The following is a 21205-nucleotide window of genomic DNA, read 5'->3' as shown; positions in this document are numbered from 1 at the left end:
CCCAGATCCAGTAATCTTGATTATTAGGTTGCATATATCTGTAATGCTACACAAGTGTATATATCAAATAAAATGAAATTTAGACTTTTTAAGGCTAATTACACAAGAAACAGCGGTTCAAGTTTCAAACATCATGTTGACATCAAAGTAAGACAAATGTCAGGAAAATACATAAATCCTGGTTGCTGAATAGAATACAAAAGAAGTACAGAGTTCATAGTAATCGACTGGTTGCCTATTTGCATAAAAGGACAGCTGATGGACTCCCATATTCCATTCTGAAGAATAAAGGCACACTTGTGGCATTCGCTCCATTGTTCAGGAGTGTTGAATCAGCCATGCAGTATTCTGTCTGTCGATATGTTGTACATACACTGGGGTTTAGAAGTTAGAACTAACTGTTTGACCTAAATCCACTTCTGTGTTGAGTGTTGTGAATTGTGATCTGAAACAATTGAACAGGAACATCTCACGTCAAAAAAAAAATTGAACAACATATCATTTCTTGTTTTGGAAGAATTCGGTCATAAGCCAGTTTTTCTAACTCAGTACAAATTACAAATGGACATTGCTACATTACAGAAATCAAATATGTGAAAACTGAACTAGAACCCAAGAGTATTAAATAAGAGTTGGTAACAGAGGTGTGAGTCGTCTATGGCAGTCAACAAAATAGAGACAGTTATTACGTGCATTCATCCTGGAAGTTGGAAGTTTCAGTTCGCCAGTTAACTGAGCTAGTGCAACTGCAAGCAAGAGCTTAAACTTATAAATGAAAAATAAATTTAAAGTCTAGTTCCACCAGCAACTGCTAACATGACTAACTAACTAATCCGCTTTACCTGGAAATAATCAAAAGTCACCGTTTGAAGTCCCATGTGTATCATCAACAGAATATCGTTCTAATGAGCAGTCACTATTAAATAGGTACCTTGATTACAATTGCAGATGCAGGGTTAGCCAGAGCTTTTAAGTTGCTTCTTGTCCTACAGGTTACCCTGGTTATTCTTTACCATCTCTGCTTCACGAAATCTGTGTAAAGTTAGTGTAGGATGGTTAGGAAGAGTACTGGCTGCAAGCCAGATAGCAGCCTCTAATGCCTCCACATCTTCAATTCTTGCACACTCGCAGTATATATTGATGATGAGGTTCCTGATGGAAGAGAGGTGGCAGATACCGAGATCAGGAGGACCAAATCCACATTCAGTCCGTGCCTCATGTGCTATTATTTGGAATTCAAGAGTCTCAAGCATTGGCATGGCTCCTTCCTCAAACACAAGATTCATCCAGTGGACAAATTTGAACTTCTGCAGGCACCGAAATCCACAGTTGCTGACAGTGAGCCACCTATCACCGTAGTCTGCTGCATTTGAGTATAATTCCAGAAACTGCAAAGCTGGAAAATTCCCAAGGATCTGGAGGGTTTCTTGTCTGACTTTAACCTCGATATCTAGGTACGTGAGGTCGGCCAGTGAGGCCATCCACACTGGAATCCTACTGAGATACCAACCTGTGATTCCTAACCTCTGAAGGAGATGAGGAGGTGGGGACCAAGAATCCAATAAAAAATCAAGGGACCATGGACTGATGAGAGTCAAATACTGTAGGTTAGATCTACCGAGTTTTCCAAGTGATGAAACAAAATTATCCGCGTATGTAAGTTTTTCCTTGTGGAAATCACCTATGCGCCAATCCAATCCAAGGGTTCTCAATTTGGTCAAAGTGCCCAGCTCCTGTAATGAACTTACAGAGGTACTGTAGTCTACAACCACAAGTGACATATACTCTAAAGCTTGCAAGTTCCCAACTCCATCTGGCAACTCAACACGATGAACAACTAAACATTTTAAATGTCGAAGTATCACGATGCTTGCTGGCAATTTGCTTATACCAATACAGTTGAGAAGATCCAGTATTACCAAAAACTGCAGCTCACCTATTTGATCTGGGAGAGAAATATTACTTGCTCTAATCCGTAGGTACCTCAACTGAAATAACTTCCCAATATCCTCAAGATAACTGCTTTCCAAATTGTTATTTCCATCTAGATCCAGCATTCTCAAGGCTGGGAAATTAGAAAGAGGAGGCATTTGTTCACTGTATCTAAATATATTCAAGGATCGAACATGAGTAGTAACCATGGAATATAATGTCACATCTTCTTGACCATAGTTGTAAAATGAGAGTCGGTGAACTTTGTCTTTTGAGACCAACATTTGTTTTCTGTCAGTAACGATAGTAACAAAATTTTCTTCAGTTGCTTTTGATATAATGAGATCAAGTATCATATCATGCACCTTACATGAATAAACTCTACCATCGTACTGGGTATGTACTGGTTGGATCATGCTTCTGTTTATAAGTTCATTAAAATAGCATTCACCTTCTTCCTCAAAAGTTCTTCCACCATTAGCCTTGATGAATCCTTCTGCTACCCACCTTCTTACCAGATAGTCCCTGTTGATCACATAATCCTCTGGAAACATACTTAGATACAATAAACAAGTCCTTAAATGATGAGGAAGATCATAATAACTCAGAGATAATATCATGTTCATCTCCTCCACATCAGAATTTTTCTCAATTCCTGAACCAATTGAATCCCGCACCTTGAACCACTCTGCTCTTACATATGATTTAGTAGTCAACAAACTAGCCATAGAAATTATTGCCAATGGTAAACCACCACATTTCCTCACAATTTCAACTGCAATATCTTTCAATTGATGAGGGCATTTATCTTCAGAACCAAAAATTCTTCTGAAAAATAACCTTTTAGAGTCATCTTCGCTCAGCACTCTTAGTTCATATACAAGATTAAGGCAAGGGGAGGAACATGACTTTGCAACAGTACCTATTCTTGTTGTCACTAATATTCTACTGCCACAATTATTCTCAAGCAACGAATATCTAATGGTCTTCCATGCTTGGGCACTCCATATGTCATCTATCACAATAAAATACCTAAGAAACAAAATAAAGTTATAATTCAATGGTGAGGTTTTTGCAAGAAAGCCTATAGATTAATATATGCATAGTATTATATGAAATGTGTGACAAATTTTGTTTAGAAATGCAAAATTCTTTTTTTTTGTTTTAATTTGTTTCCTATCAAGATAGAAGTTCTCAATTACAGGAAAGTCTTTGTGATTGGTACATGGGTGGATACCGCTTTTCATGTTGTAAATTATAACAGATAGTCTATTAGCTGGTGGTGTCAAATACAGATAATGATAAAAGTTACTAGTGTATTTGAAGCTAGAGCGGATAAATTTATCATATTGGAATACCTCTTGTTCTTCAGGAAAGCCCTCAGTTCATTGATGACCTGCTCCTTATCCCCTGATCTGATTGTACCAACCTCATCATTGACTTGGTAGAGTATGGTTTCAAAGATCATTCCCATGACAGGATGCTGCGAAAGTGACACAAAAGCTTTGCAATCAAATTGGTTCCCGATTTTTTGGTACACCTGATTAGCAAGAGTGCTCTTGCCTAATCCTCCTGAACCCACAATTGAAACTACCTTCATCCTCTGCTCCCCATCATCCAATGACTTAATGATCTCATCCCTCGGACCGTCAATACCAACGAGAGCATCCAACTCCGCATACAGCGCAGGCAACCGACGATCAATTGGCACAACATGATTACTTTTACAGTTAACTGCTGAATCAAGCTTGTACCGCTTTCGCCGCTGTCCTGCCTCGACAATCCGAGCCTTGAGCTCCTGAATCTGCTCGGCAATCTCATGCCGACCGACAAGGTCCTTCACCTTCTGCACATAGCCACTGAAGAACCCCATGATGCCATTGCCACCGGGCCTCTGCGGCCGCCCATGGCGGAGCTGGCGCGTGTACTCGTCGATGCAGTCCTCGATGTCATAGCTCATCTCCCTCACCTGGCTCCTCCACTCCTTCGTCTGCGGATCGAGCGTCGCCTCCGTGTCGGCCAGCCCCTCGAGGAGCGCGTTCATGCTGCTCAGCTCATCTTTCAGGAAGGCGATCTCGCGCTTCATCCCCTTGTGCATCTGGTAGTCCTCCTCCAGCAGCGCGGCAAGCTTGGCGAGGAGCGAGTTCATCGCCCCGGTCGCCGCGCTCACCATGATGCCATTCCCCTCCATCTCCTGCTCAAAATCTTGAGCAGAATCAATGGGCCACCCAAGCAATTGCGAGCTGTTACATACACATGACATCCAAAGTGTCCCAGAGAAATCAAGAACAGGTTCTTGGCCACAAAAAAACGAAAAAATCAAAGAACATTTCGTGCCATTGGTACGCACCTCCTCTCCTCACGCTAACTCGCTGAACTTGCCAAGAAATTGGACTTGTCGCCTTGGTCTGGAAAAGAAAAAAGAGGATTTGAGGAGAAGCTGCTGCCAAACAGAAGCTAGGTCGTTGGTCAATGCGGCGAGCAAGTAAAAATTGGGGGGCGTTTTGGTGGGTGGTGGATGAGGTGATGGGGGATACGTTACGTGGCGCCGCAGGGGGAGAGACAGACCTGACCTCTCGGCTGCTGCCTCGCACGCGGTGAGGTCGTCGGGACCGGCCGCCGCTGGAACCGTGGCCGCCATTGCCGCGCCTGCCTGCAGCAGCACATCGGGCCGCGCTCGCCATGCGGTTGTGGGGGGGGCGGGCGGGCATGGGGATGCGGGTACCGGCGCTGAACGCCGTCGAGCAAACCGCCGCCGTTGCCGCTAGCCCTCCGGCGGTCGGGCGCCATTGCCCCGCGCGGCGAGCTCATCGAGATTGAAAGAAAAAAAAAAGGTAGATTGCACTTTGGCCTCACTATGTTTGGACAATTTCGGGACTGTTCGTATTGTAGGTAAAATAAATCATATTAAATTTTGGCAGGATTTGTTATGTTTTTATTAAATTTGACAATAAACTAAACGTAAATATTTTTTTAGCAAACTTTGTAAAAAAAATAATATGTTTGAAAATGGCATCAAAGTAAACAAGCCCCTTCGTTTTTATCCTTTTAGGTTTTCGTTTTTACTGTCGCTTTTTTAAATTGAATAAAACGTTTGCCCCTGTTTTTAACAGCGGTTAGTGAAACCGAATTTGCGGTAAAGAAATAGATAAAAAAGAAATAATGGTCTTTTAAAATTAGTGACAGACCTTTTTACCCCTATTAATTTGCAAGCACCCTGGCAAACGGCCTTGAAATGGATCCCGAATTCCCCTTAAATAGACGCACTACTTGACGGTTCGTATTTCAAAGGAAAGGAGAGATATTGCCGCAGAAAATTTATGGCGCCCGTTGCGGGAGGTCGTTTAGACTTCAAATTAAATTCATGATTCAGACCGTTGAACTCCCTTTAGCGTTGTCGATAACTCCATGTCTCTACGGTCTTACACCAGAATCAACCAAGCAAATACGACAAGGCGCTGACAGGAGCAATCGCGGATAACAACATGAATTCATTTAAGTTGAAGTCGAGGGCTACTGTCAAAATTACGGATAAGGCATATCTCACATCCTATGATTATGGAATATACGAATACGGCACGCACACAGGTTGTCTCCGTGCGTGTTATAGGAATTTGATATGAATTATGAAAAGTATCCTCATGAGTCGGGTGACTAACCAAGTATTACTCGGTGTGGATAGAGTTTCTATTGTATCGTACGAGGTCCGATATCTCCGAGTCTTACTTGGAGATCAAGATGATGCACGGTATAAAAGGGACCCCCTTGGATGGTTGCAAGGCATCGAATCTTATCGCCAACACACCTACCACAGCCTACGAAGCCGGAGTACGCGGAGTCAAGTCGCCGGGAGATCTCGTCAAATACATCGATTACGAATTACGTATATAAACTGGACTATGGCTACCTAATAAGGGGCCTGAACCAGTATAATCCTTGTCTTCTGTTTGCTTAATGTCGAATTACGTATATCCTCATTCCAACGTACCTCAATACCCTAATTATCCGGTCTATAAGTATCACTCCTCGACACATACAAAGTCAAAAAAAAAATGTGGGATATGGGATTCAAATTTAAGATCTCTCACCTTAACCCTCACGTGCATTACAATCCAACTTTCTACACACATCTGACTTGGATAGAGATGTTTTCTTTTTAATTAATCCTGAAGCCATCTTTAGTACCGATGGGTGTTGCAACACCAACCGGTACTTAAAAAAATATGTTTCGTCCGGATTGGTGTTACCAACCGGTACTAAAAATATCGGTACTAAATATGTATTTTTAGTACCGGTTGGTAACACTACACGGAACTAAAGATGTTTCTGAGACTTGGACTATTAGTACCGGTTATAAATCTAACCGAAATATTTATGTTTTGGGTAATACGATAAAATATCTGTTCTGGACTAGTTAATACACGAGTCCAAGGTGACGGCAAAAATGCAGAAATGGAATCAGGTGAAAATCTCGAGTAATACCATCGCGTACTAGGTGATTGATAGTACTAGGTTAGGATAAAATCAGGTGTAAAAATTGGTCAGAGTTAAGCGCACGGTATTAAATTTTTGAGTAATGTCAAATTTTTAGAGAAAAAAATTAAACACAGCTTTGTCTACGCCTACTGTACAGCATGCAACACAACTCATCAGCCATCACGTGCAATGTTTGTTTTAGCGCCCCCCCAAAAAAAAACATTTTATAGGAAAGATAGCAAGATGTGTGATTTTTTTTATGAATCTTTTGTTTTTCCATAATACTATCAAAAGACTCATGCATGTAGGATTAAGAAGCACACCACTTCAATACCTACTTTTTTTTCTATCTTGAGAATCAAATGGACGTGTATATCCTATTTTCATTTTAATGGTATTCGATATAATCGTGTAAATTAAGAGAGATAGAGTACCGCTGATTTTATATCTAAATAACGTGATCAAGATGTATAGTTAAAAGTTATTGTAAGATAGCGGTAGTGGTGAATTTAACCGTGAATCACATTTGTGAAGTTGTGATCATTTCTGAACAACTTTTTTTCCGTAGATGATTAAGAGCAGGTTCAATAGTATCGCCAGCTACCGGCGATATCCATGTCCACATCAGCTAACAGTTAATATGGAGAGTAAATTATCTAGTACATCACAGCCCCCAAGAAGCATTTCTTTTTTTCTGTGGGACCCAACTGATAAGCATCTTCCATAGTATTCATCTCACTGCATGTAGACCCATGACCATTTTTAAAAGTTAAAAATTTCTACCTTACAGGCTTTTTCACCTTGGAGCTCACGTAGAGCTGGCGACAAAATAGTCGCCCGTTCCTATCACCTTTTTTCTTCTCTATCCTCCAGCTCATTAGTTTTGCTGAGATAGCTGTACTATCGCCGGTTATTGTACCCGCTCTAAGGCCATTCCCAACCCAAAACACTAGACATAGTTTCCATAAGCTCCACATCATCAAGAAACTAGTACTAGACACTACTCTTCCAATGCAAACACCACTATTCCATACTTAAATTTAATGCTACTTATCTCACATGATGTCTTGGATATTGTGTAGAAACCATGTCTCATACAAGACATGGTTTCTCTTTCCTCATTTATTCACTTGCTACATCATTTTTTATCATAGGTGGCAACTTATTTAATACTATGGACACCATTCTAGTCATTGGATTGGGAATGCACTAACAACAATGCACGTTGGTCTGAGTCTTACGTGCGCAATGACGTGTCGATCCGACCAGCTCAAACAACTTGCGGTTATGCTACGAGGATTGCAGGGGTGAGATTTTTCAATGTACTGACATGTAGGGCCCATAAAACTGTGGCCCACCTGTCCCTACCAGCGTAGGTGGGGACAGTGAGAGCAAAAAGCTGTAAGTAGAAATGCGTTCCTACCAACCACCGTTACTTCTCCGAACTAATTATGATTGGGCCCTTGAAAGGTTTGAAATTATGAGATCTCTCCGGTTGTTGTTTGTACCCTTTTGAACTTTGCAGGTAATATACTTCGAGGGTTCTTAATTTTGCTATATTGGAATTTCCAGTTCATACATAAATGAAGAAAACTAAGGGTACGTCCAGAACCTGGGTTCCCAACCCCTCTCCATCGTATTCCACGTGCACGCTTTTCAAACTGCTAAACGGTGCGTTTTTTTTTACAAAAAGTTTCTATACGAATATTGCTTAAAAAAATCATATTGATCCATTTTTGAAAAAAAATTAGCTAATACTTAATTAATCACGCGCTAATGGATTACTCCATTTTCCACGCTTTCCGGATGGGAACCGCCAGCAGCGACCAGAGCCCAAGGCATTAAAGCAAATTTAGTACAACATTATTGAAGACGTCGTTTAGAAGTTTCCCTTGTAATGTCGTGTTTTGTTTGTTCTTCAGTGGAGTCTTTGGTTGTAAATGTATGGTGTGGCTATTGTGTCTCCAAAGCTGTAGACTTGTATTTTTTTTCTTGTTTTATCAATACGAAACATCGTACAATCTTGTGCGTGTTGTTTAAAAAAAACAAATTTAGTATCCCCAACTAAAAATTAGTTTGAACACATTAAATATCAATACGGACAGTGAATAATAATTTCATCATATCAAACCACATAAAGCCTTGTGTTGTACTCACATTTGTTTAGGTGTTATCTTTGCCTTTTACTAAAACTAATATTCTGATGTTCAATAGTGTTTTTATGTGCTAACTTCATGATAAGTCTAGAACAATTAATCAAATAAATTGTGTAGTGCTGATCACTGGATTAAAAAATTTTCAATGGGTAATTCGTACTAAGATTCCTCAAAAAAAAAAAGAGGTACTAAGGCTGTGCTCGGCGGCTTGTGTTCCCAACTATCTCCCTTGTGTTTCGCACGCAAGCGTTTTCAAAATGCTAAACGGTGCATTTTTTATTAAAAAAAATTCTATACAAAAGTTACTTAAAAAAATCATATTGATATATTATTTTTAAAAATTGCTAATACTTAATTAATCATGCGCTAATGGACTGCTCTAGCCCTAGCCCTTGCGTGTGCAGGTGAAGACGACGTTACAGTTGTAGTTGGGACCCACGCCGCACCCCGCGCGCGCAAGTCCATGATGTGAGCGGAGCGCTTCAGACTGTTGGGAGCCACGTCAGCCGGCGGCCTCCGCCGTCGAGACGGATTCGCCGCATTCGCCTCGAATTTCGTCTCCTCGGCCGCCGCTTGCGCCGATCCCCATCCTGCGAGCCCGGCGTCCTCCTGCTTCCACCGCTCGCCGGTGAGCTTCCCTCCCTACCCACACCGATCTGCCGCTGCCCAGTTCCACCTACTTTCTATATATTTTTTTCTACATGAGTGAGTGGGTAGCCCTGGAGTATTTCATAAAGTAGATAAAATATTGACAAAGGAAAGGGGGTTATGTGAGAAGTTCACACTTCATATTCCTCTTTACCTCTTCCATTGATTCCCTGCAGGGCTCCACTCCCCTTCTTCTCCCTTTGTGCGCGCCACCAACGGGGGTGGTGGTGGGAAGAGAATTCGGATCGCATCGAGCTCGAGCTGCTTCGCGAATCGTGAGTTCCAATTCTAATCCCTCTGTTCTTCCCTCCATTCTCCCAAGGTTGTTTATCCTCTCCTACTCATCGACTCATTAGTGTTCCCTGCTAGATGAATTTACAAGTGTGCGCTTAAGGTGTTCGACGATTTGCCTGAGAGTGAAATTTCGCCCGCCATAACAATGTTCTTGCAGGGATAACATGGTGGCTTTGTTCTGGTCAGATTGGTCGAGTTTATTCTTGTCTGCCGTTTCAAAAGTTGGGATTTTGGGGGGTTTTCTTATTGCGCGGAAAGTAGCTTCGTCTGTCAAATCTTATTTGTCTATCTATTCTCTGATGATTAAGTGATTCATTTTTTATTTTCAGGAACATATGATATGGCTGGTGTGATCAGCGCCCGTGCTGGTCTGAGCCATTCCTTGTCTGTTACTCAGACAGTTCCGAATCGTCCGCTGCAGGCTTCACAATTGGCAACGAGGTGTACAAGCCCATCATTTCTTTCTGCTAAACTTTGCAAGACTCGTCCCCTGGTAGTAGTAGCAGCTATGGAGGTCTCGAAGGAAGCCCCTTCTGCTGACTTTGCCAATCGCCAGCCTTCCAAAGGTTGTTGCTGAGAACTCCATCTTATTAAATTGATTGATATGCCTCTGCGGGTTGCACTGTCTCCAGTTCTAAATTTAATATAACTTTTGTCCTTGCATGATTCTGTTAGGGGTTCTTGAGACATGGTGCAATGCCGATGCAGTGTGTTTTGATGTTGATAGCACGGTCTGCTTGGATGAGGGTATTGATGAACTCGCTGATTTCTGTGGGGCTGGGAAGGCTGTTGCTGAGTGGACTGCAAAGTAAATAACATGTTATGAACATTAGTTTTGAAGTGTGTTTGTTGCTTAGTGCATAAAATTCATTCAGGATGCTCATTGGTTTAATATTCTTAGGGCAATGACAGGAACTGTTCCATTTGAGGAGGCACTAGCTGCCAGGCTATCGTTAATTAAGCCATATCTGTCCCAAGTTGATGACTGTTTAGTGAAGAGGCCTCCAAGGTAAACTTATTTGAGTCCTGACTTATTTAATTAGCAGTACTTTTCTCTAGCATTTTTTATCTTTGTCATATAATACTTCAGCTATTCGTCTTCTGGAAATCTTGGACATGCCCATTTCCTTCCATTTTATTCTTTTGCGTCACTAAACAGACATAATGTGATTTGGAACAATAAATAGATTTATTGGGTTTTTATTTTTACACCGGTAAGAAAATTATAAATACAGTTAATCTATACAAGCAACCACAAGAATAGATCTTTTGCGTAACTTGCTCATAGGTTTACAAGAGAGATTCTAAGATTTCTCTTATAACAGAAAAAACTCGGATAGAATTCATCAACCATATATTCAGCACTGTACAGTCTAACTTATGTTATTTTTTGTGTTACAAACACTGTTTCTTAGTCCACTCAGAATCACCAAAAAGTTGTCCTTTTTAACTGCAGGATTTCTCCTGGAATTGCTGACTTGATTAAGAAGCTCAAAGCAAATAATACTGATGTATTCCTTGTGTCAGGAGGTTTTCGACAAATGATCAAGGTACATTATTCTGCTCTATTGTCACACTTCTGGTGGTTCTGGAATATCTAAACATTGTTAAGTTTGCCTGACGAAATTTTATTCCTGTTATACTCATCCTGCACCAAGATATGCATTTTCAGTTATTAAAAAAAATGAATCTAAACCATTTTCTACAGCTTCTACCTATATTATTTGTTGAATCAAAATCAAGGATATGTTTCTTCTCTTAGACAATCTGTCAGCTATACCCTGTTTTCACTCCGAGGTGTTGAATGACTTGAATCTTATGTGTGACGAATTTACATATGTAATATGTACTGGGTTTTGATCAAATGGTTATAATGTGTCATTTGATACCATAAGTTGCCTCAGTTGTCTGTTTTCCTTTTTTTTCTAGCCTGTGGCATCTGAGCTTGGCATTCCTCCTGAAAACATCATTGCAAACCAACTTCTTTTTGGAACATCTGGAGAGTATGCTGGATTTGATCCCACTGAACCCACTTCACGAAGTGGGGGTAAAGCACTAGCAGTCCAACAAATTAGACAGGTTTGATTTAGTTTTGTACCATTTGGTATTGCATTTATCACTTCTTGCCAGATTATTTATCTTCTTCATCTGTTCAGAACCATGGTTATAAGACACTTGTTATGATTGGAGATGGTGCAACTGATCTTGAGGTATGTAACTGAAATGCTCCTGGATATTATATACGATGTAAATATGTTTCTTTGGCAAGAGACCAGCTACCGGCTGTTGTCAAAGATGTAAGCGGTTAACTGTTTTATTTGTTATATTGCTGAGATATGCACTCCCTTTGGGCAGTGTGTGTAAATAAGTAGCATGAGAGTAAGCATCTACCAAAAAGAAATGCGTTACAAATACGAGCTAGAAGTGAATGCATGGAGGTTTGGTGGTACATTGATGTGCATTTAGGATTACTACAGAGCTGTTGGCTCATTCCTCATTCGAACAGCATTACTGTTAATTTGTCTTGTGGCAACAATGAATGTGTTCTGTGTTGATAGAAAATATAACGTAGCAGGGTCTCCTGCAGTCCTGCTATTCTTGCACAAGTCAAATAATTCCATAAAGCAGTGAGTAGTGCTGCTTGAGGGAAAAGGTTCAAGTCATTGACATGTGATACAGTGATAGTTATTTCTTCTGTCAATATTTCAGTTAGGGTAAAGTTTGGGAATGGCACTTCTATGGCTATGTGGTATATTAATATTGACCTAACCCGTGAATTCGCCTGCAGTAGTTTGGCTTTCTAATAGAAGAAATGAGCTGTCTTTATAGATGACATTGAACAAAATGTGTCTATCTAGTAATATCTTCATTTATTTACTTGTCTCCTTGCAGGCTCGGCAGCCTGGAGGAGCAGACTTGTTCATCTGTTACGCAGGTGTCCAGATGAGAGAAGCAGTTGCAGCAAAAGCAGATTGGGTTGTCATCGATTTTCAAGAACTAATTTCAGAATTGCCATAATTTAGTACCACACTGCAATCCTAACTTTTGCATTGTTGCTAATGAGTGCATGTAATTGTAGATGTCATTGAAGCATTACAATTTTGATGCGTGATTATTTAATTGTATGTATTTTATTTTTTAATTTTCATCTTTCCTCAACCTTACCTCCTTTTTAAATGATCCTGAGGCTCCTAAACTTGATTCCTATGCACTGAATATTGTGAATAAATTGTCTCATAAGCAATTGCTTGAGACTGCCAGAGTTAAGCCATTTTTCTGTTTTGCCTTTATTATCTGGCAATGTTGGCAAGAAATGTGGTGAAACTATATTGTCAGTGTCCTAAATGAAATATCGACATGAATCATAGTTTGTTGGGTGCTATTGCTTTGATATCAATATTCTGCAAATAATTGTGGTGAACTATATAGTTGAACTTGAAGTAATCCATTTTTGACCTGAGCAGCCTGTGGACTACTACATGAACCATCCAGTATTGAAGGTCTTATTTCAGTTTTCTGAAGCCAGTTCACCCATATTTTGCCGATGGTAGGAATGTCAGATTTCAGGTGATGGAAAGCCTGCAAATGATATGTCCCCGTCTATGAAGATACCAGAAAGTTCAGTAACATTGTACCAACTAATGACCTGTATATTATTAGCCAGTCCATCAAATTCAAATAAGCCACAGATTCCTCCATCTAACCTAGATTTATATGCTCCTAACCTGCCCAACTTTGAGAACCTTCTGGTTGCAATGGCATCCATCCTTCATTCCCTTGCAACAGATGCCATGTCCTTTTCTTGCTTTCTCCAAACCTTTTTTTTTCTTTGTTTGTGATTATTGCTTTCTCCAACTTGTTGCTGCGCCTTTGGTGCTGATGCTTTCTTCAACCACAATCTAGCTAGTACTTGCATCACCAGTGTTTGCAGCCAAGAAATTTTTTGTACCTGCCGTATCATTTTATTCCGTAATCCATTACATGATATTGACAGGAGAATTTGTTTATTTTTCTCAAGATGCCATTATCTTTCTCAAGATTCCAACACTTCATTATCTTGCATATAGTAGTACTAGTGCCCATTGACAGTGAATTTGTTTGTTTTTATGTTTCTAGAATTTAGACCGTGTTTAGTTCGTGAGCTAATTTTTTTTTAAAGTATACGGACACAATTTTGAAGTATTAAACGTAGACTAACAAAATAAATTACAGATTCCACCTATAATTTGTCATTAGCAAATGTTTACTGTAGTATCACATTGTCAAATCATGGCGTAATTAGGCTTAAAAGATTCGTGTCGCAATTTACATACAAATTGTGCAATTGGCTTTTTTTTTCCATATTTAATGTTCTATGTATGTGTCCAAATATTTGATGTGACAGATTTTTTGGAAGTTTGATGGAACTAAACACAGCCTAAGCATTGTTGTGTAACTTCAGTTCTGCAGGAGATTTTAGGACAGACCCTATTGTGTGACTTGAAAAAGCCTATAACATTAGCTTGGGGGTCTAGGGTGTAGGGAAAAAAAAGAGATAAACCATAAACCGTTATTGTTTTGTTCTAAGACCTTAGGTTCAAAATGTTGGTCATAGCAGAAAAGTCAAGATTTAGGACAGTTGTATGACAGCTATGAAGATCGCTTTAAAATTGATTTATTTAAATTATAAGAAAGCAATAGACACGGGCTTACTGGATCAGTAAGAATCATTGTAGAAGTCGACAACAATAACTACTAGTAGATCATCTATTGTTGGTGACAAGAAAATAAATTGCATTATTTTTACAATTGTCACCTCTGTGACCATTGTTTTTTTCTATTGCTGAATCGTCATCCTCTACGAAACAGAAACAAATATATCTTAGTAAACATGTCCTTATTTCATCAAATTTTGCTAGATGAGATGATCCTCCAATAGAGGTTTTACGAACTTATTGAACCAAGGGTTGCCAAGCAAATTTTCTAGGATCATAGTGACCCCAATCCTTAACACGTAATTTCTGGAACTTCCATCGTTTTGGTCCTCTAGCCAACTACCAACTACATGGCAATTCTCATTAGATTCATTTCACCTCTGAGAGAAAAATAGGGATGGGTGACCGGTTACTACGCCGGCTATAGAAGAATTATCGTTACAAGGAAGTAATGATATTATTTTTCGCTTCCAAAAATAGAGATCACGGTGACACCATGACTATTTCAAAAAAAGGAAAACCACTACAATTATTTCTTTTACAAAACTAGCTACATGCCCATAAGCTACAACGGGATCAGGAGATAAAAATGCAATTGAGTTCCATTCTTGCCAGTTTTTCACATGCTTTTTTTTGGAGCCTTTTTCTTTTTAAGTGAGGGAGTAGTTTTTTTTTCCCTAGAGAAACAAGAGGACGACTGTGTTTTTTATAGTTAAGATATTTGGTGCATCATCAGCAAATCAGAACAACAACCAATTTCATCATCCAAGCCTATCAGCAATGCACCAATCTTGAGTACTCCCTTCGTCCTAAAATATAGCAACTTTTGGTTAGATGTGATATATTCTAGTACTACGAATCTGGAAAGAGCGTACTAGGATATATCCCATCCAATCAAAAGTTACTATATTTTGGGACGGATGAACTACCAAATTTCATATCACTCTCTCTTTCTCTCTCTTTGAAGTCTCTTTCTCTCTCCTAGTCGCCACTAACGGCGACCCGTCACCTAACGGAAAAAAAAAACGCCAAACACACGAACGCGCGAACCCCTCCCCACCGACGCGCGCGCCGTCAATTCCCGACCGTCCGATCGAACGGCCGACGGGTAGAAAGCTCCCATCCGACGGCCACGATGCATCCACACGTATTTACCATCACCCCGTTACATCTCCCCCTATTTACGAAAACATTCCTCTCCACCACTCGAGGTGGGCTATACTCAATTTAGGATTTTGTCCGAGGTGTTTTGTGCAAAAGTGGAGCTTCCGAAATAAGAAGCCGCGCCATGGCCACCGCCGGAGCAGAGCAAGCTCTTCTCCTCCTCCTCCTCCTCCGCCGCCGCCGCCGCCGCATCATCGCCGTCGAAGCGTAGAGGGAGTAAGGGGAGGATGGGGAGAGGAAGAGGGGTGAGCAGCGGGGGAGGGCAGAGCTCGCTGGGCTACCTCTTCGGCGGCGGCGAGACGGCTCCCGCGGCGAAGGCGAAGCCGGCTGCAGCGGCGGAGAAGGAGACTACGCCGGCGCCAGTGAAGAAGGCGGCGGTGGCGGCGGCGGCGTCGCCGTCGGCAGCGGAGAAGATGAAGGAGATCCCCGCGGGGATACAAAGCACCCAGGCCAACAACTACTTCCGGGCGCAGGGCCAGAATTGCGGCAACTTCCTCACGGTCAGTGTCTCCATTGTTCATCCTTCCCTCGATTCAGTCGGCCTCCATGTTTGATTTGATTCGTTCCCGCCAAATTTTATTTGCACATGGACACTCACCTTTTTTTAGATGAAACTAAACTTATTTCAGAATTTCCAAGATCAAGTGGAACTTTATGATGCTCCGGTCATGAATTTTGCTGAAACATTCTCATCTTTTTTTTGGGTGAAAAAAAAAGAGATTGTGATTCTGATATATGAACCAGTCATCTTTTTTGATGAAATTTATTTGCAATTATTTCCATTCTTTTTTTCTTTGCAAAAGCAAATGGAACTTGCTGATGTTCTAGGCATGATTTTTTTTTCTGAACCAATTTTCTCCAATCTTTCGAGTGAAATAAAGATTGTGATTCTGATATATGAATGTACAATTTCTGGATGCTGATGTTGTTGAACACTGATTGTGGTGAGACTATGCAGGATCGGCCGTCAACCAAGGTGCACGCTGCTCCGGGCGGCGGCTCGTCGCTCGGCTACCTCTTCGGCGGCAAGTGATGCGAAAAAAAAAGAAGAAAGAATCCTCTGCTCGAGAAATTTCTCTCTAGCAGATAACGTGATTATTTTTAAACCTGCTTTTGTGTAGATTGCCTGTGTATTGTGTGTTGTGATGTGTTCTTGTGTGATTTGCAGCTACTTAAAAAAAAAACTTAACTAGTTCTGCAGGCTCTGATGGCTGTATCAGCCACTGGCATAAAATGCTCAGATGGTGTTAATTCTTCGAGTTAGTATGCTTGGAATGCAGTTGTAACTTGTAAACATTTACATGACCATGTCTCTGTTTCCTTCAAGTTGTCTACTCCACTTTATATTAGTCATGCTGAAGTAGTAGGTGGCAAGAAATACTTCTCTTAACCATTTCAGTTTTTTTTTTTTCATATAAACTAAAGAAAAACTCTGCTCTTGTGAACACAAATGGTAACCATTAACCCCTTCACTAGCTAATGTATCTATCTGGTACAATCCACCTTGACACAGCACGCCTATTTTCAAGTTTTGCTGAATTGGGCAGCCAAAAGTTCATTCAAGAGCAAGCCAAAATTCAGCTAGGAACATCTTTGACTGTACCAAACAATCACCACTGTTACATTGGGTCACAGATAGCACAACTGGAGCTGGAAATACGGCATGCTATTGTCAGAGATGAAAGCCCGGTACAATTTTAATAGCATGAAACATGATCACGGTGCCAAACAAGCGTTGCGAGAAAAGAGGATTCCCCATAATCATCGAACTTCATATGATTATATCAACACAGGCCATCATCAATTTACAGCTTTTTCAGGTGGCACTATCACCGGACAATCAAAGGCGCCTCCGAGACATAGCAACGCAGGCACACAAAGAAACCATGGGGAAGCAAACTTCCCCTACTGACTATTTCAAAGAAATAGAAAAGAATGTTTTTGTGCGCCCTTCCAACATTTCAAGAATATCAGAGGCGATGAGGATCACACTACTGATTCAATACTTACAAGGTGTATGTACAGAGTATTTGGTGGCCTAGACCACCTGTACTTTCAGATTGCCATGAGGGTTGTTAATCCAAGAAATACAGGCCAGTCTGACAATTATGTTGTCTCGTCAAACTCCATTTTCTGCGGAGGATTAGAAGAAAGCAAAACATCAATCAAGAGTTAGAAGGAAAACATCGTTTGGAAAGGAGAAACAAAATAGATTCCGACAGCTGTCAGCTATAAAGATACATCAGTTGGAGGTTACCACTGCATAAAAACTGAGTTAAAAAAGGTCAGCTTCACACATTTTTATTTAAGGTTAATACTGCCAAAACTGCTTTACTTTTTCTTTAATTCAAATAGTCAGCATCTCAATTAGGTAAGTGTTCTTCCCCCAAAACAATTCATTTCTTATATTTGTCGGTCCAAAGTAGATGTGATTCCCTTTCCAAGCTAAATTATTATCTATGTGATAAGTCACCTATCCTCCTACCTTAAGGGGCTTTACAGTCACCATATCCTTATGTAAGGCAAAGTGGATACTGCAGTAATCAGCCTAAACCATGCATTGGTTAGTCCACAAAACAAGTATTTGGTGGACTAACCAACGCATGGTCCACAAACCTCAAAGCTAGGTTAAGGGTGCCAAAAAAAAGATCTTCTGAAAAAAATCTACGAGATAGATGGGCAAGTTATCGCATATAATATTCATCAGAAGCTGGCTGCTTTCAAGGTGGAGCTTTCAATTCTAATCTTATAAACCATGTCCTCCTTACAATATCAAATATAGGTTAATGGTAATATATTACAGGGTTATTCAAATTCTTATGTCGCATTTATGAAGTTAAAACTTAAAACTAGGGTGCAAATGACCATCAATTGTACAATGCAATTATCTCAGGTATCCTTAAATAAATGCATGCTGCATTAAAAAGTTGTACGTAGTACCTAGAAAAAGCAAACATAGTCAACAAAGCATATAACTGGACAAAAATTATAAGGAGGAAAAAAAAGGAAGAGCTAAAGCAAAATTACCTTTCCACAAACAGGGCATGCTTCACTTCTTTCCATCCACTCATAAATACAGCCAAGGTGGAAATGATGTGAGCACTGCATTACTATCCTAGGATTCTCAGAAGTATAATCTGCATAGATATAATGTAAGAATTAGTACAAAATCTTAGGCAGATAAATTGTTCATGGTGCTAACAACAGATTTGATGTCAGTTTTTTTTTTCAATCAACCTGAATGAAACCCATGACCGTAAATTCAGGAACAATTTTGACTCTGTAGTATCAATTTATCAACTACTAGTAACAATTATACAATCAGTGCACAGAACAAATTAGTTTGATACTAGCAAATTCATCAGTCCAGACGTCATTCATGGTCAGTACACATGACTCTCATTAAGTATTCTATGAAGACAATTGCATATGTAATATTAACTACATATGTCATTCTAGTATACTGATGACAAGTAGATTAATACCTTCAAGACAAGTTGGGCAGACATCTTCATCTTCAGCGGATGGGGAAAAGTATGTGAAATAATTTCCAGGTTCCTTTGTTGGCAGCTTCTCTCCATGAGTAGAGCTGCTTCTTTTCATTTTTGTGTCATAGTTTGTTTTACTTGACTTATGTGTTGAACTTGGTGTTTCCATTTCCTCGTCATCATTTGCCCTCAGTGGTTCTGATTCCTCTGGGGAATGGCATGAAGGTCCATGCCTTGACACTAACCAATCACGCTGAGGAGGGGAGAATCTAGGATCATCATATGGAAGTGGTCTTGGGGGTGAACGATATGTGTCAAATGAACTTTCAGATGAATCAACAGGAGTGGCTTCTATAGACTGAGAAACTGCGTGCACTGTCCCAGCTCGGAATAAAACAGTGTACTGGAAAAAGAAAAGAAATCAAAATGTCAATGATTTCCAACCTGTGTTAGCTCAATTTAAAAAGAAGTAAGCTGTCCAATAAAAATCAGAGCATTTTTAGTTCAATTGAACACCCTTCTCTTGTTTATCACTTGAAAACTTATGACAACGGATTGACACTCGAGACAATTATATCTATACTGGCAGATAATTCACATTGGGTATTTCGCTTTTCCTGAGCACACCACAATCAGTCTTGTTTAGAACTTGAATAAGGAAAACTGATGAGCTTCAGTATAACCTAGATAACTTCTCAACTATTCACCCATACATGATTGTATATGCTCATTGTTTTTTTCTCGAAATATGTTGTGGTTTTTTTCTCGAAATATGTTGTGGAAGACATATCATTTGGTGTGTCTTCAAAGAGATGGCTAACATGTTATCTACTTGCAGCTTAATAATTTTAAGTAAGAACAGTTAATAAGCTCACGGTGAGCAGAACAACATACAGAAAAAATGGAAAGAATCAAGATACTAGGACAAGACATACCGCATTGATGAGCTGCTGAGTAAAACATCTGAGGCACATGCATCCCCCTAATGCCGGTGAAGCATGATGCCCATGGTGGTCGGAATAATCAGCTTGCAAACATGAACAAAGAGCTCCCATAATCCAAAGAATGACCACAAGAGAAACAACTCCTTAAACCAGAGCCGTTTTAACAGTCAGTGAGTCCAGCAGGGTGGCCAATGCTAATCCAAGTGCTCCAAAATTGAGTTCTTCAGTCCAAGTGCTCCTCAATATCTGTCAGTTGCAGCAAAATCAGGTCAGTAATCGTCGAACAAACGCATCCACCAAACACAAATAGTACTACAAAGTTCGATCAATCCATCGTATATTCCAGCTTCAGGTGTGGACCTAACGCAAAGGCATGGTGGTAGACCCAGGCTCTCAGCTCAACTCAAAATTTTTTCTCTCTCTTTTTTTAGAAAAGAAAAGCTTCTATGAGCACTCCACCACGCATCGAATAGAAGAAACCCAGATAAAAATTAAAAAATAAAAAATAAATCATGGATTGGCTAATGGAGGGGGGAGAAAGAAAGAAAGAAAGAACGAACGAAAGAATCGATCCCAAACTCCCGATGGGGCGATAGATTTACAATCTAGAGGCGAACCCGGCTCAATCAATCGAACGAGCAATACCTCCCAGCTCGATTCGAACCGAGACGAGGCAGTCGAGTCACCGGCCGTGCGCGCGGAGTCGGGATCAGCAAGGAGACGAGCCCGCGCCTACGGGCCCTTCTCGCCGGCGGCGGGGGTGGGGGAGGATCCGAGCAGGGGGCGGCGGCGGAATTGGGGGAGAGGAGGGGATTGGGTTGAGCTTCTTCTCTCTCTCTCTCCCGTCCTCCATTGCTGCCGTCGCTGCACACGTATATACACGGTCGGACACCTCGCCCCCCTTACCGGGTCCCGCCACGAAAGATCCGCTTCCCAAGCGGGTGGGACCCGTTAGCTGCTGCTTGCTAAGGCCTGGTTTAGTTCGTGAAAAGAAAATTATTGAGTGTCACATCGGACGTTTAACTAAATGTTCATTCAGAAGAGGTTTTGACACGAATAAAAAACTAATTTCATAACTCACCTAGAAACCGCGAGACGAATTTTTTGAGCATAATTAATTCGTTATTAACACATGTGGGTCACTGTAGCACTTATGGTTAATCATGGACTAATTAGGCTCAAAAGATTTGTCTCGTGATTTTTATGCAAACTGTGCAATTAGTTTTTTTTATTTATATTTAATACTTTATGTATGTGTCTAAATATTCGATATGATGTTTTTAGGGAAAAAAATTTTTGGAACTAAACGGGGCCTGAATTCTCAGTTGCTGACTCCGTCTTGGTGCAGATTCTTTCTTCGCCCGATGGAAGATGATGCTTGGCTTCTCTAATCTCAAGATAGGTGTACA

At 40.5% G+C, this 21205-nt stretch overlaps 4 protein-coding genes across 12 annotated transcripts; 2 read left to right on the top strand and 2 right to left on the bottom strand.

Moving 5' to 3' along the window:
• Positions 1-59: 59 nt before the first annotated feature.
• Positions 60-4750, bottom strand: LOC107277659 (disease resistance protein RGA5-like). 8 transcript variants are annotated; one of them, XR_001541400.3, is made up of 5 exons: positions 4501-4750; positions 4283-4340; positions 3291-4175; positions 843-2964; positions 60-746 (listed from the first exon to the last, which is right to left on the bottom strand). XR_001541400.3 is itself a non-coding variant. In XM_015761498.3 (4 exons), exons 3-4 carry the CDS (start codon positions 4121-4123, stop codon positions 987-989), a joined length of 2811 nt encoding a protein of 936 aa, XP_015616984.1. In that variant the 5' UTR covers positions 4124-4175; positions 4283-4340; positions 4501-4750; the 3' UTR covers positions 60-986. The 8 variants fall into 8 exon arrangements, 4 of the variants coding, with proteins under 4 accessions (XP_015616984.1, XP_015616987.1, XP_015616985.1 ...); XR_001541402.3 differs by having other exon boundaries at positions 60-445; positions 932-2964; XR_010737599.1 differs by having other exon boundaries at positions 4506-4750.
• Positions 4751-9384: 4634 nt separating this feature from the next.
• Positions 9385-12777, top strand: LOC4350964 (phosphoserine phosphatase, chloroplastic). Of its 2 annotated transcripts, none has more exons than XM_015759870.3 (8): positions 9385-9487; positions 9836-10072; positions 10182-10314; positions 10408-10515; positions 10963-11056; positions 11436-11585; positions 11663-11716; positions 12399-12777. In XM_015759870.3, the coding sequence occupies exons 2-8, from the start codon at positions 9847-9849 to the stop codon at positions 12522-12524; spliced, it is 891 nt and encodes a 296-aa protein (XP_015615356.1). In that variant the 5' UTR covers positions 9385-9487; positions 9836-9846; the 3' UTR covers positions 12525-12777. The 2 variants fall into 2 exon arrangements, with proteins under 2 accessions (XP_015615356.1, XP_066161692.1); XM_066305595.1 differs by having other exon boundaries at positions 9385-9687.
• Positions 12778-15505: 2728 nt separating this feature from the next.
• LOC4350963 (protein SPIRAL1-like 2) lies at positions 15506-16738 on the top strand. Its single transcript, NM_001423221.1, has 2 exons — positions 15506-15864; positions 16323-16738. Exons 1-2 carry the CDS (start codon positions 15592-15594, stop codon positions 16395-16397), a joined length of 348 nt encoding a protein of 115 aa, NP_001410150.1. The 5' UTR covers positions 15506-15591; the 3' UTR covers positions 16398-16738.
• Positions 16739-17010: 272 nt separating this feature from the next.
• On the bottom strand, positions 17011-20639 carry LOC4350962 (E3 ubiquitin-protein ligase At3g02290). Its single transcript, NM_001423220.1, has 5 exons — positions 20442-20639; positions 19788-20042; positions 18850-19255; positions 18392-18501; positions 17011-17497 (listed from the first exon to the last, which is right to left on the bottom strand). The coding sequence occupies exons 2-5, from the start codon at positions 19905-19907 to the stop codon at positions 17471-17473; spliced, it is 663 nt and encodes a 220-aa protein (NP_001410149.1). The 5' UTR covers positions 19908-20042; positions 20442-20639; the 3' UTR covers positions 17011-17470.
• Positions 20640-21205: the final 566 nt, after the last annotated feature.

The sequence above is a fragment of the Oryza sativa genome, chromosome 11, assembly GCF_034140825.1.
Source record: "Oryza sativa Japonica Group chromosome 11, ASM3414082v1".
Taxonomy (NCBI): Eukaryota; Viridiplantae; Streptophyta; class Magnoliopsida; order Poales; family Poaceae; genus Oryza; species Oryza sativa.
This window is presented reverse-complemented; position numbering and strand designations above follow the sequence as displayed.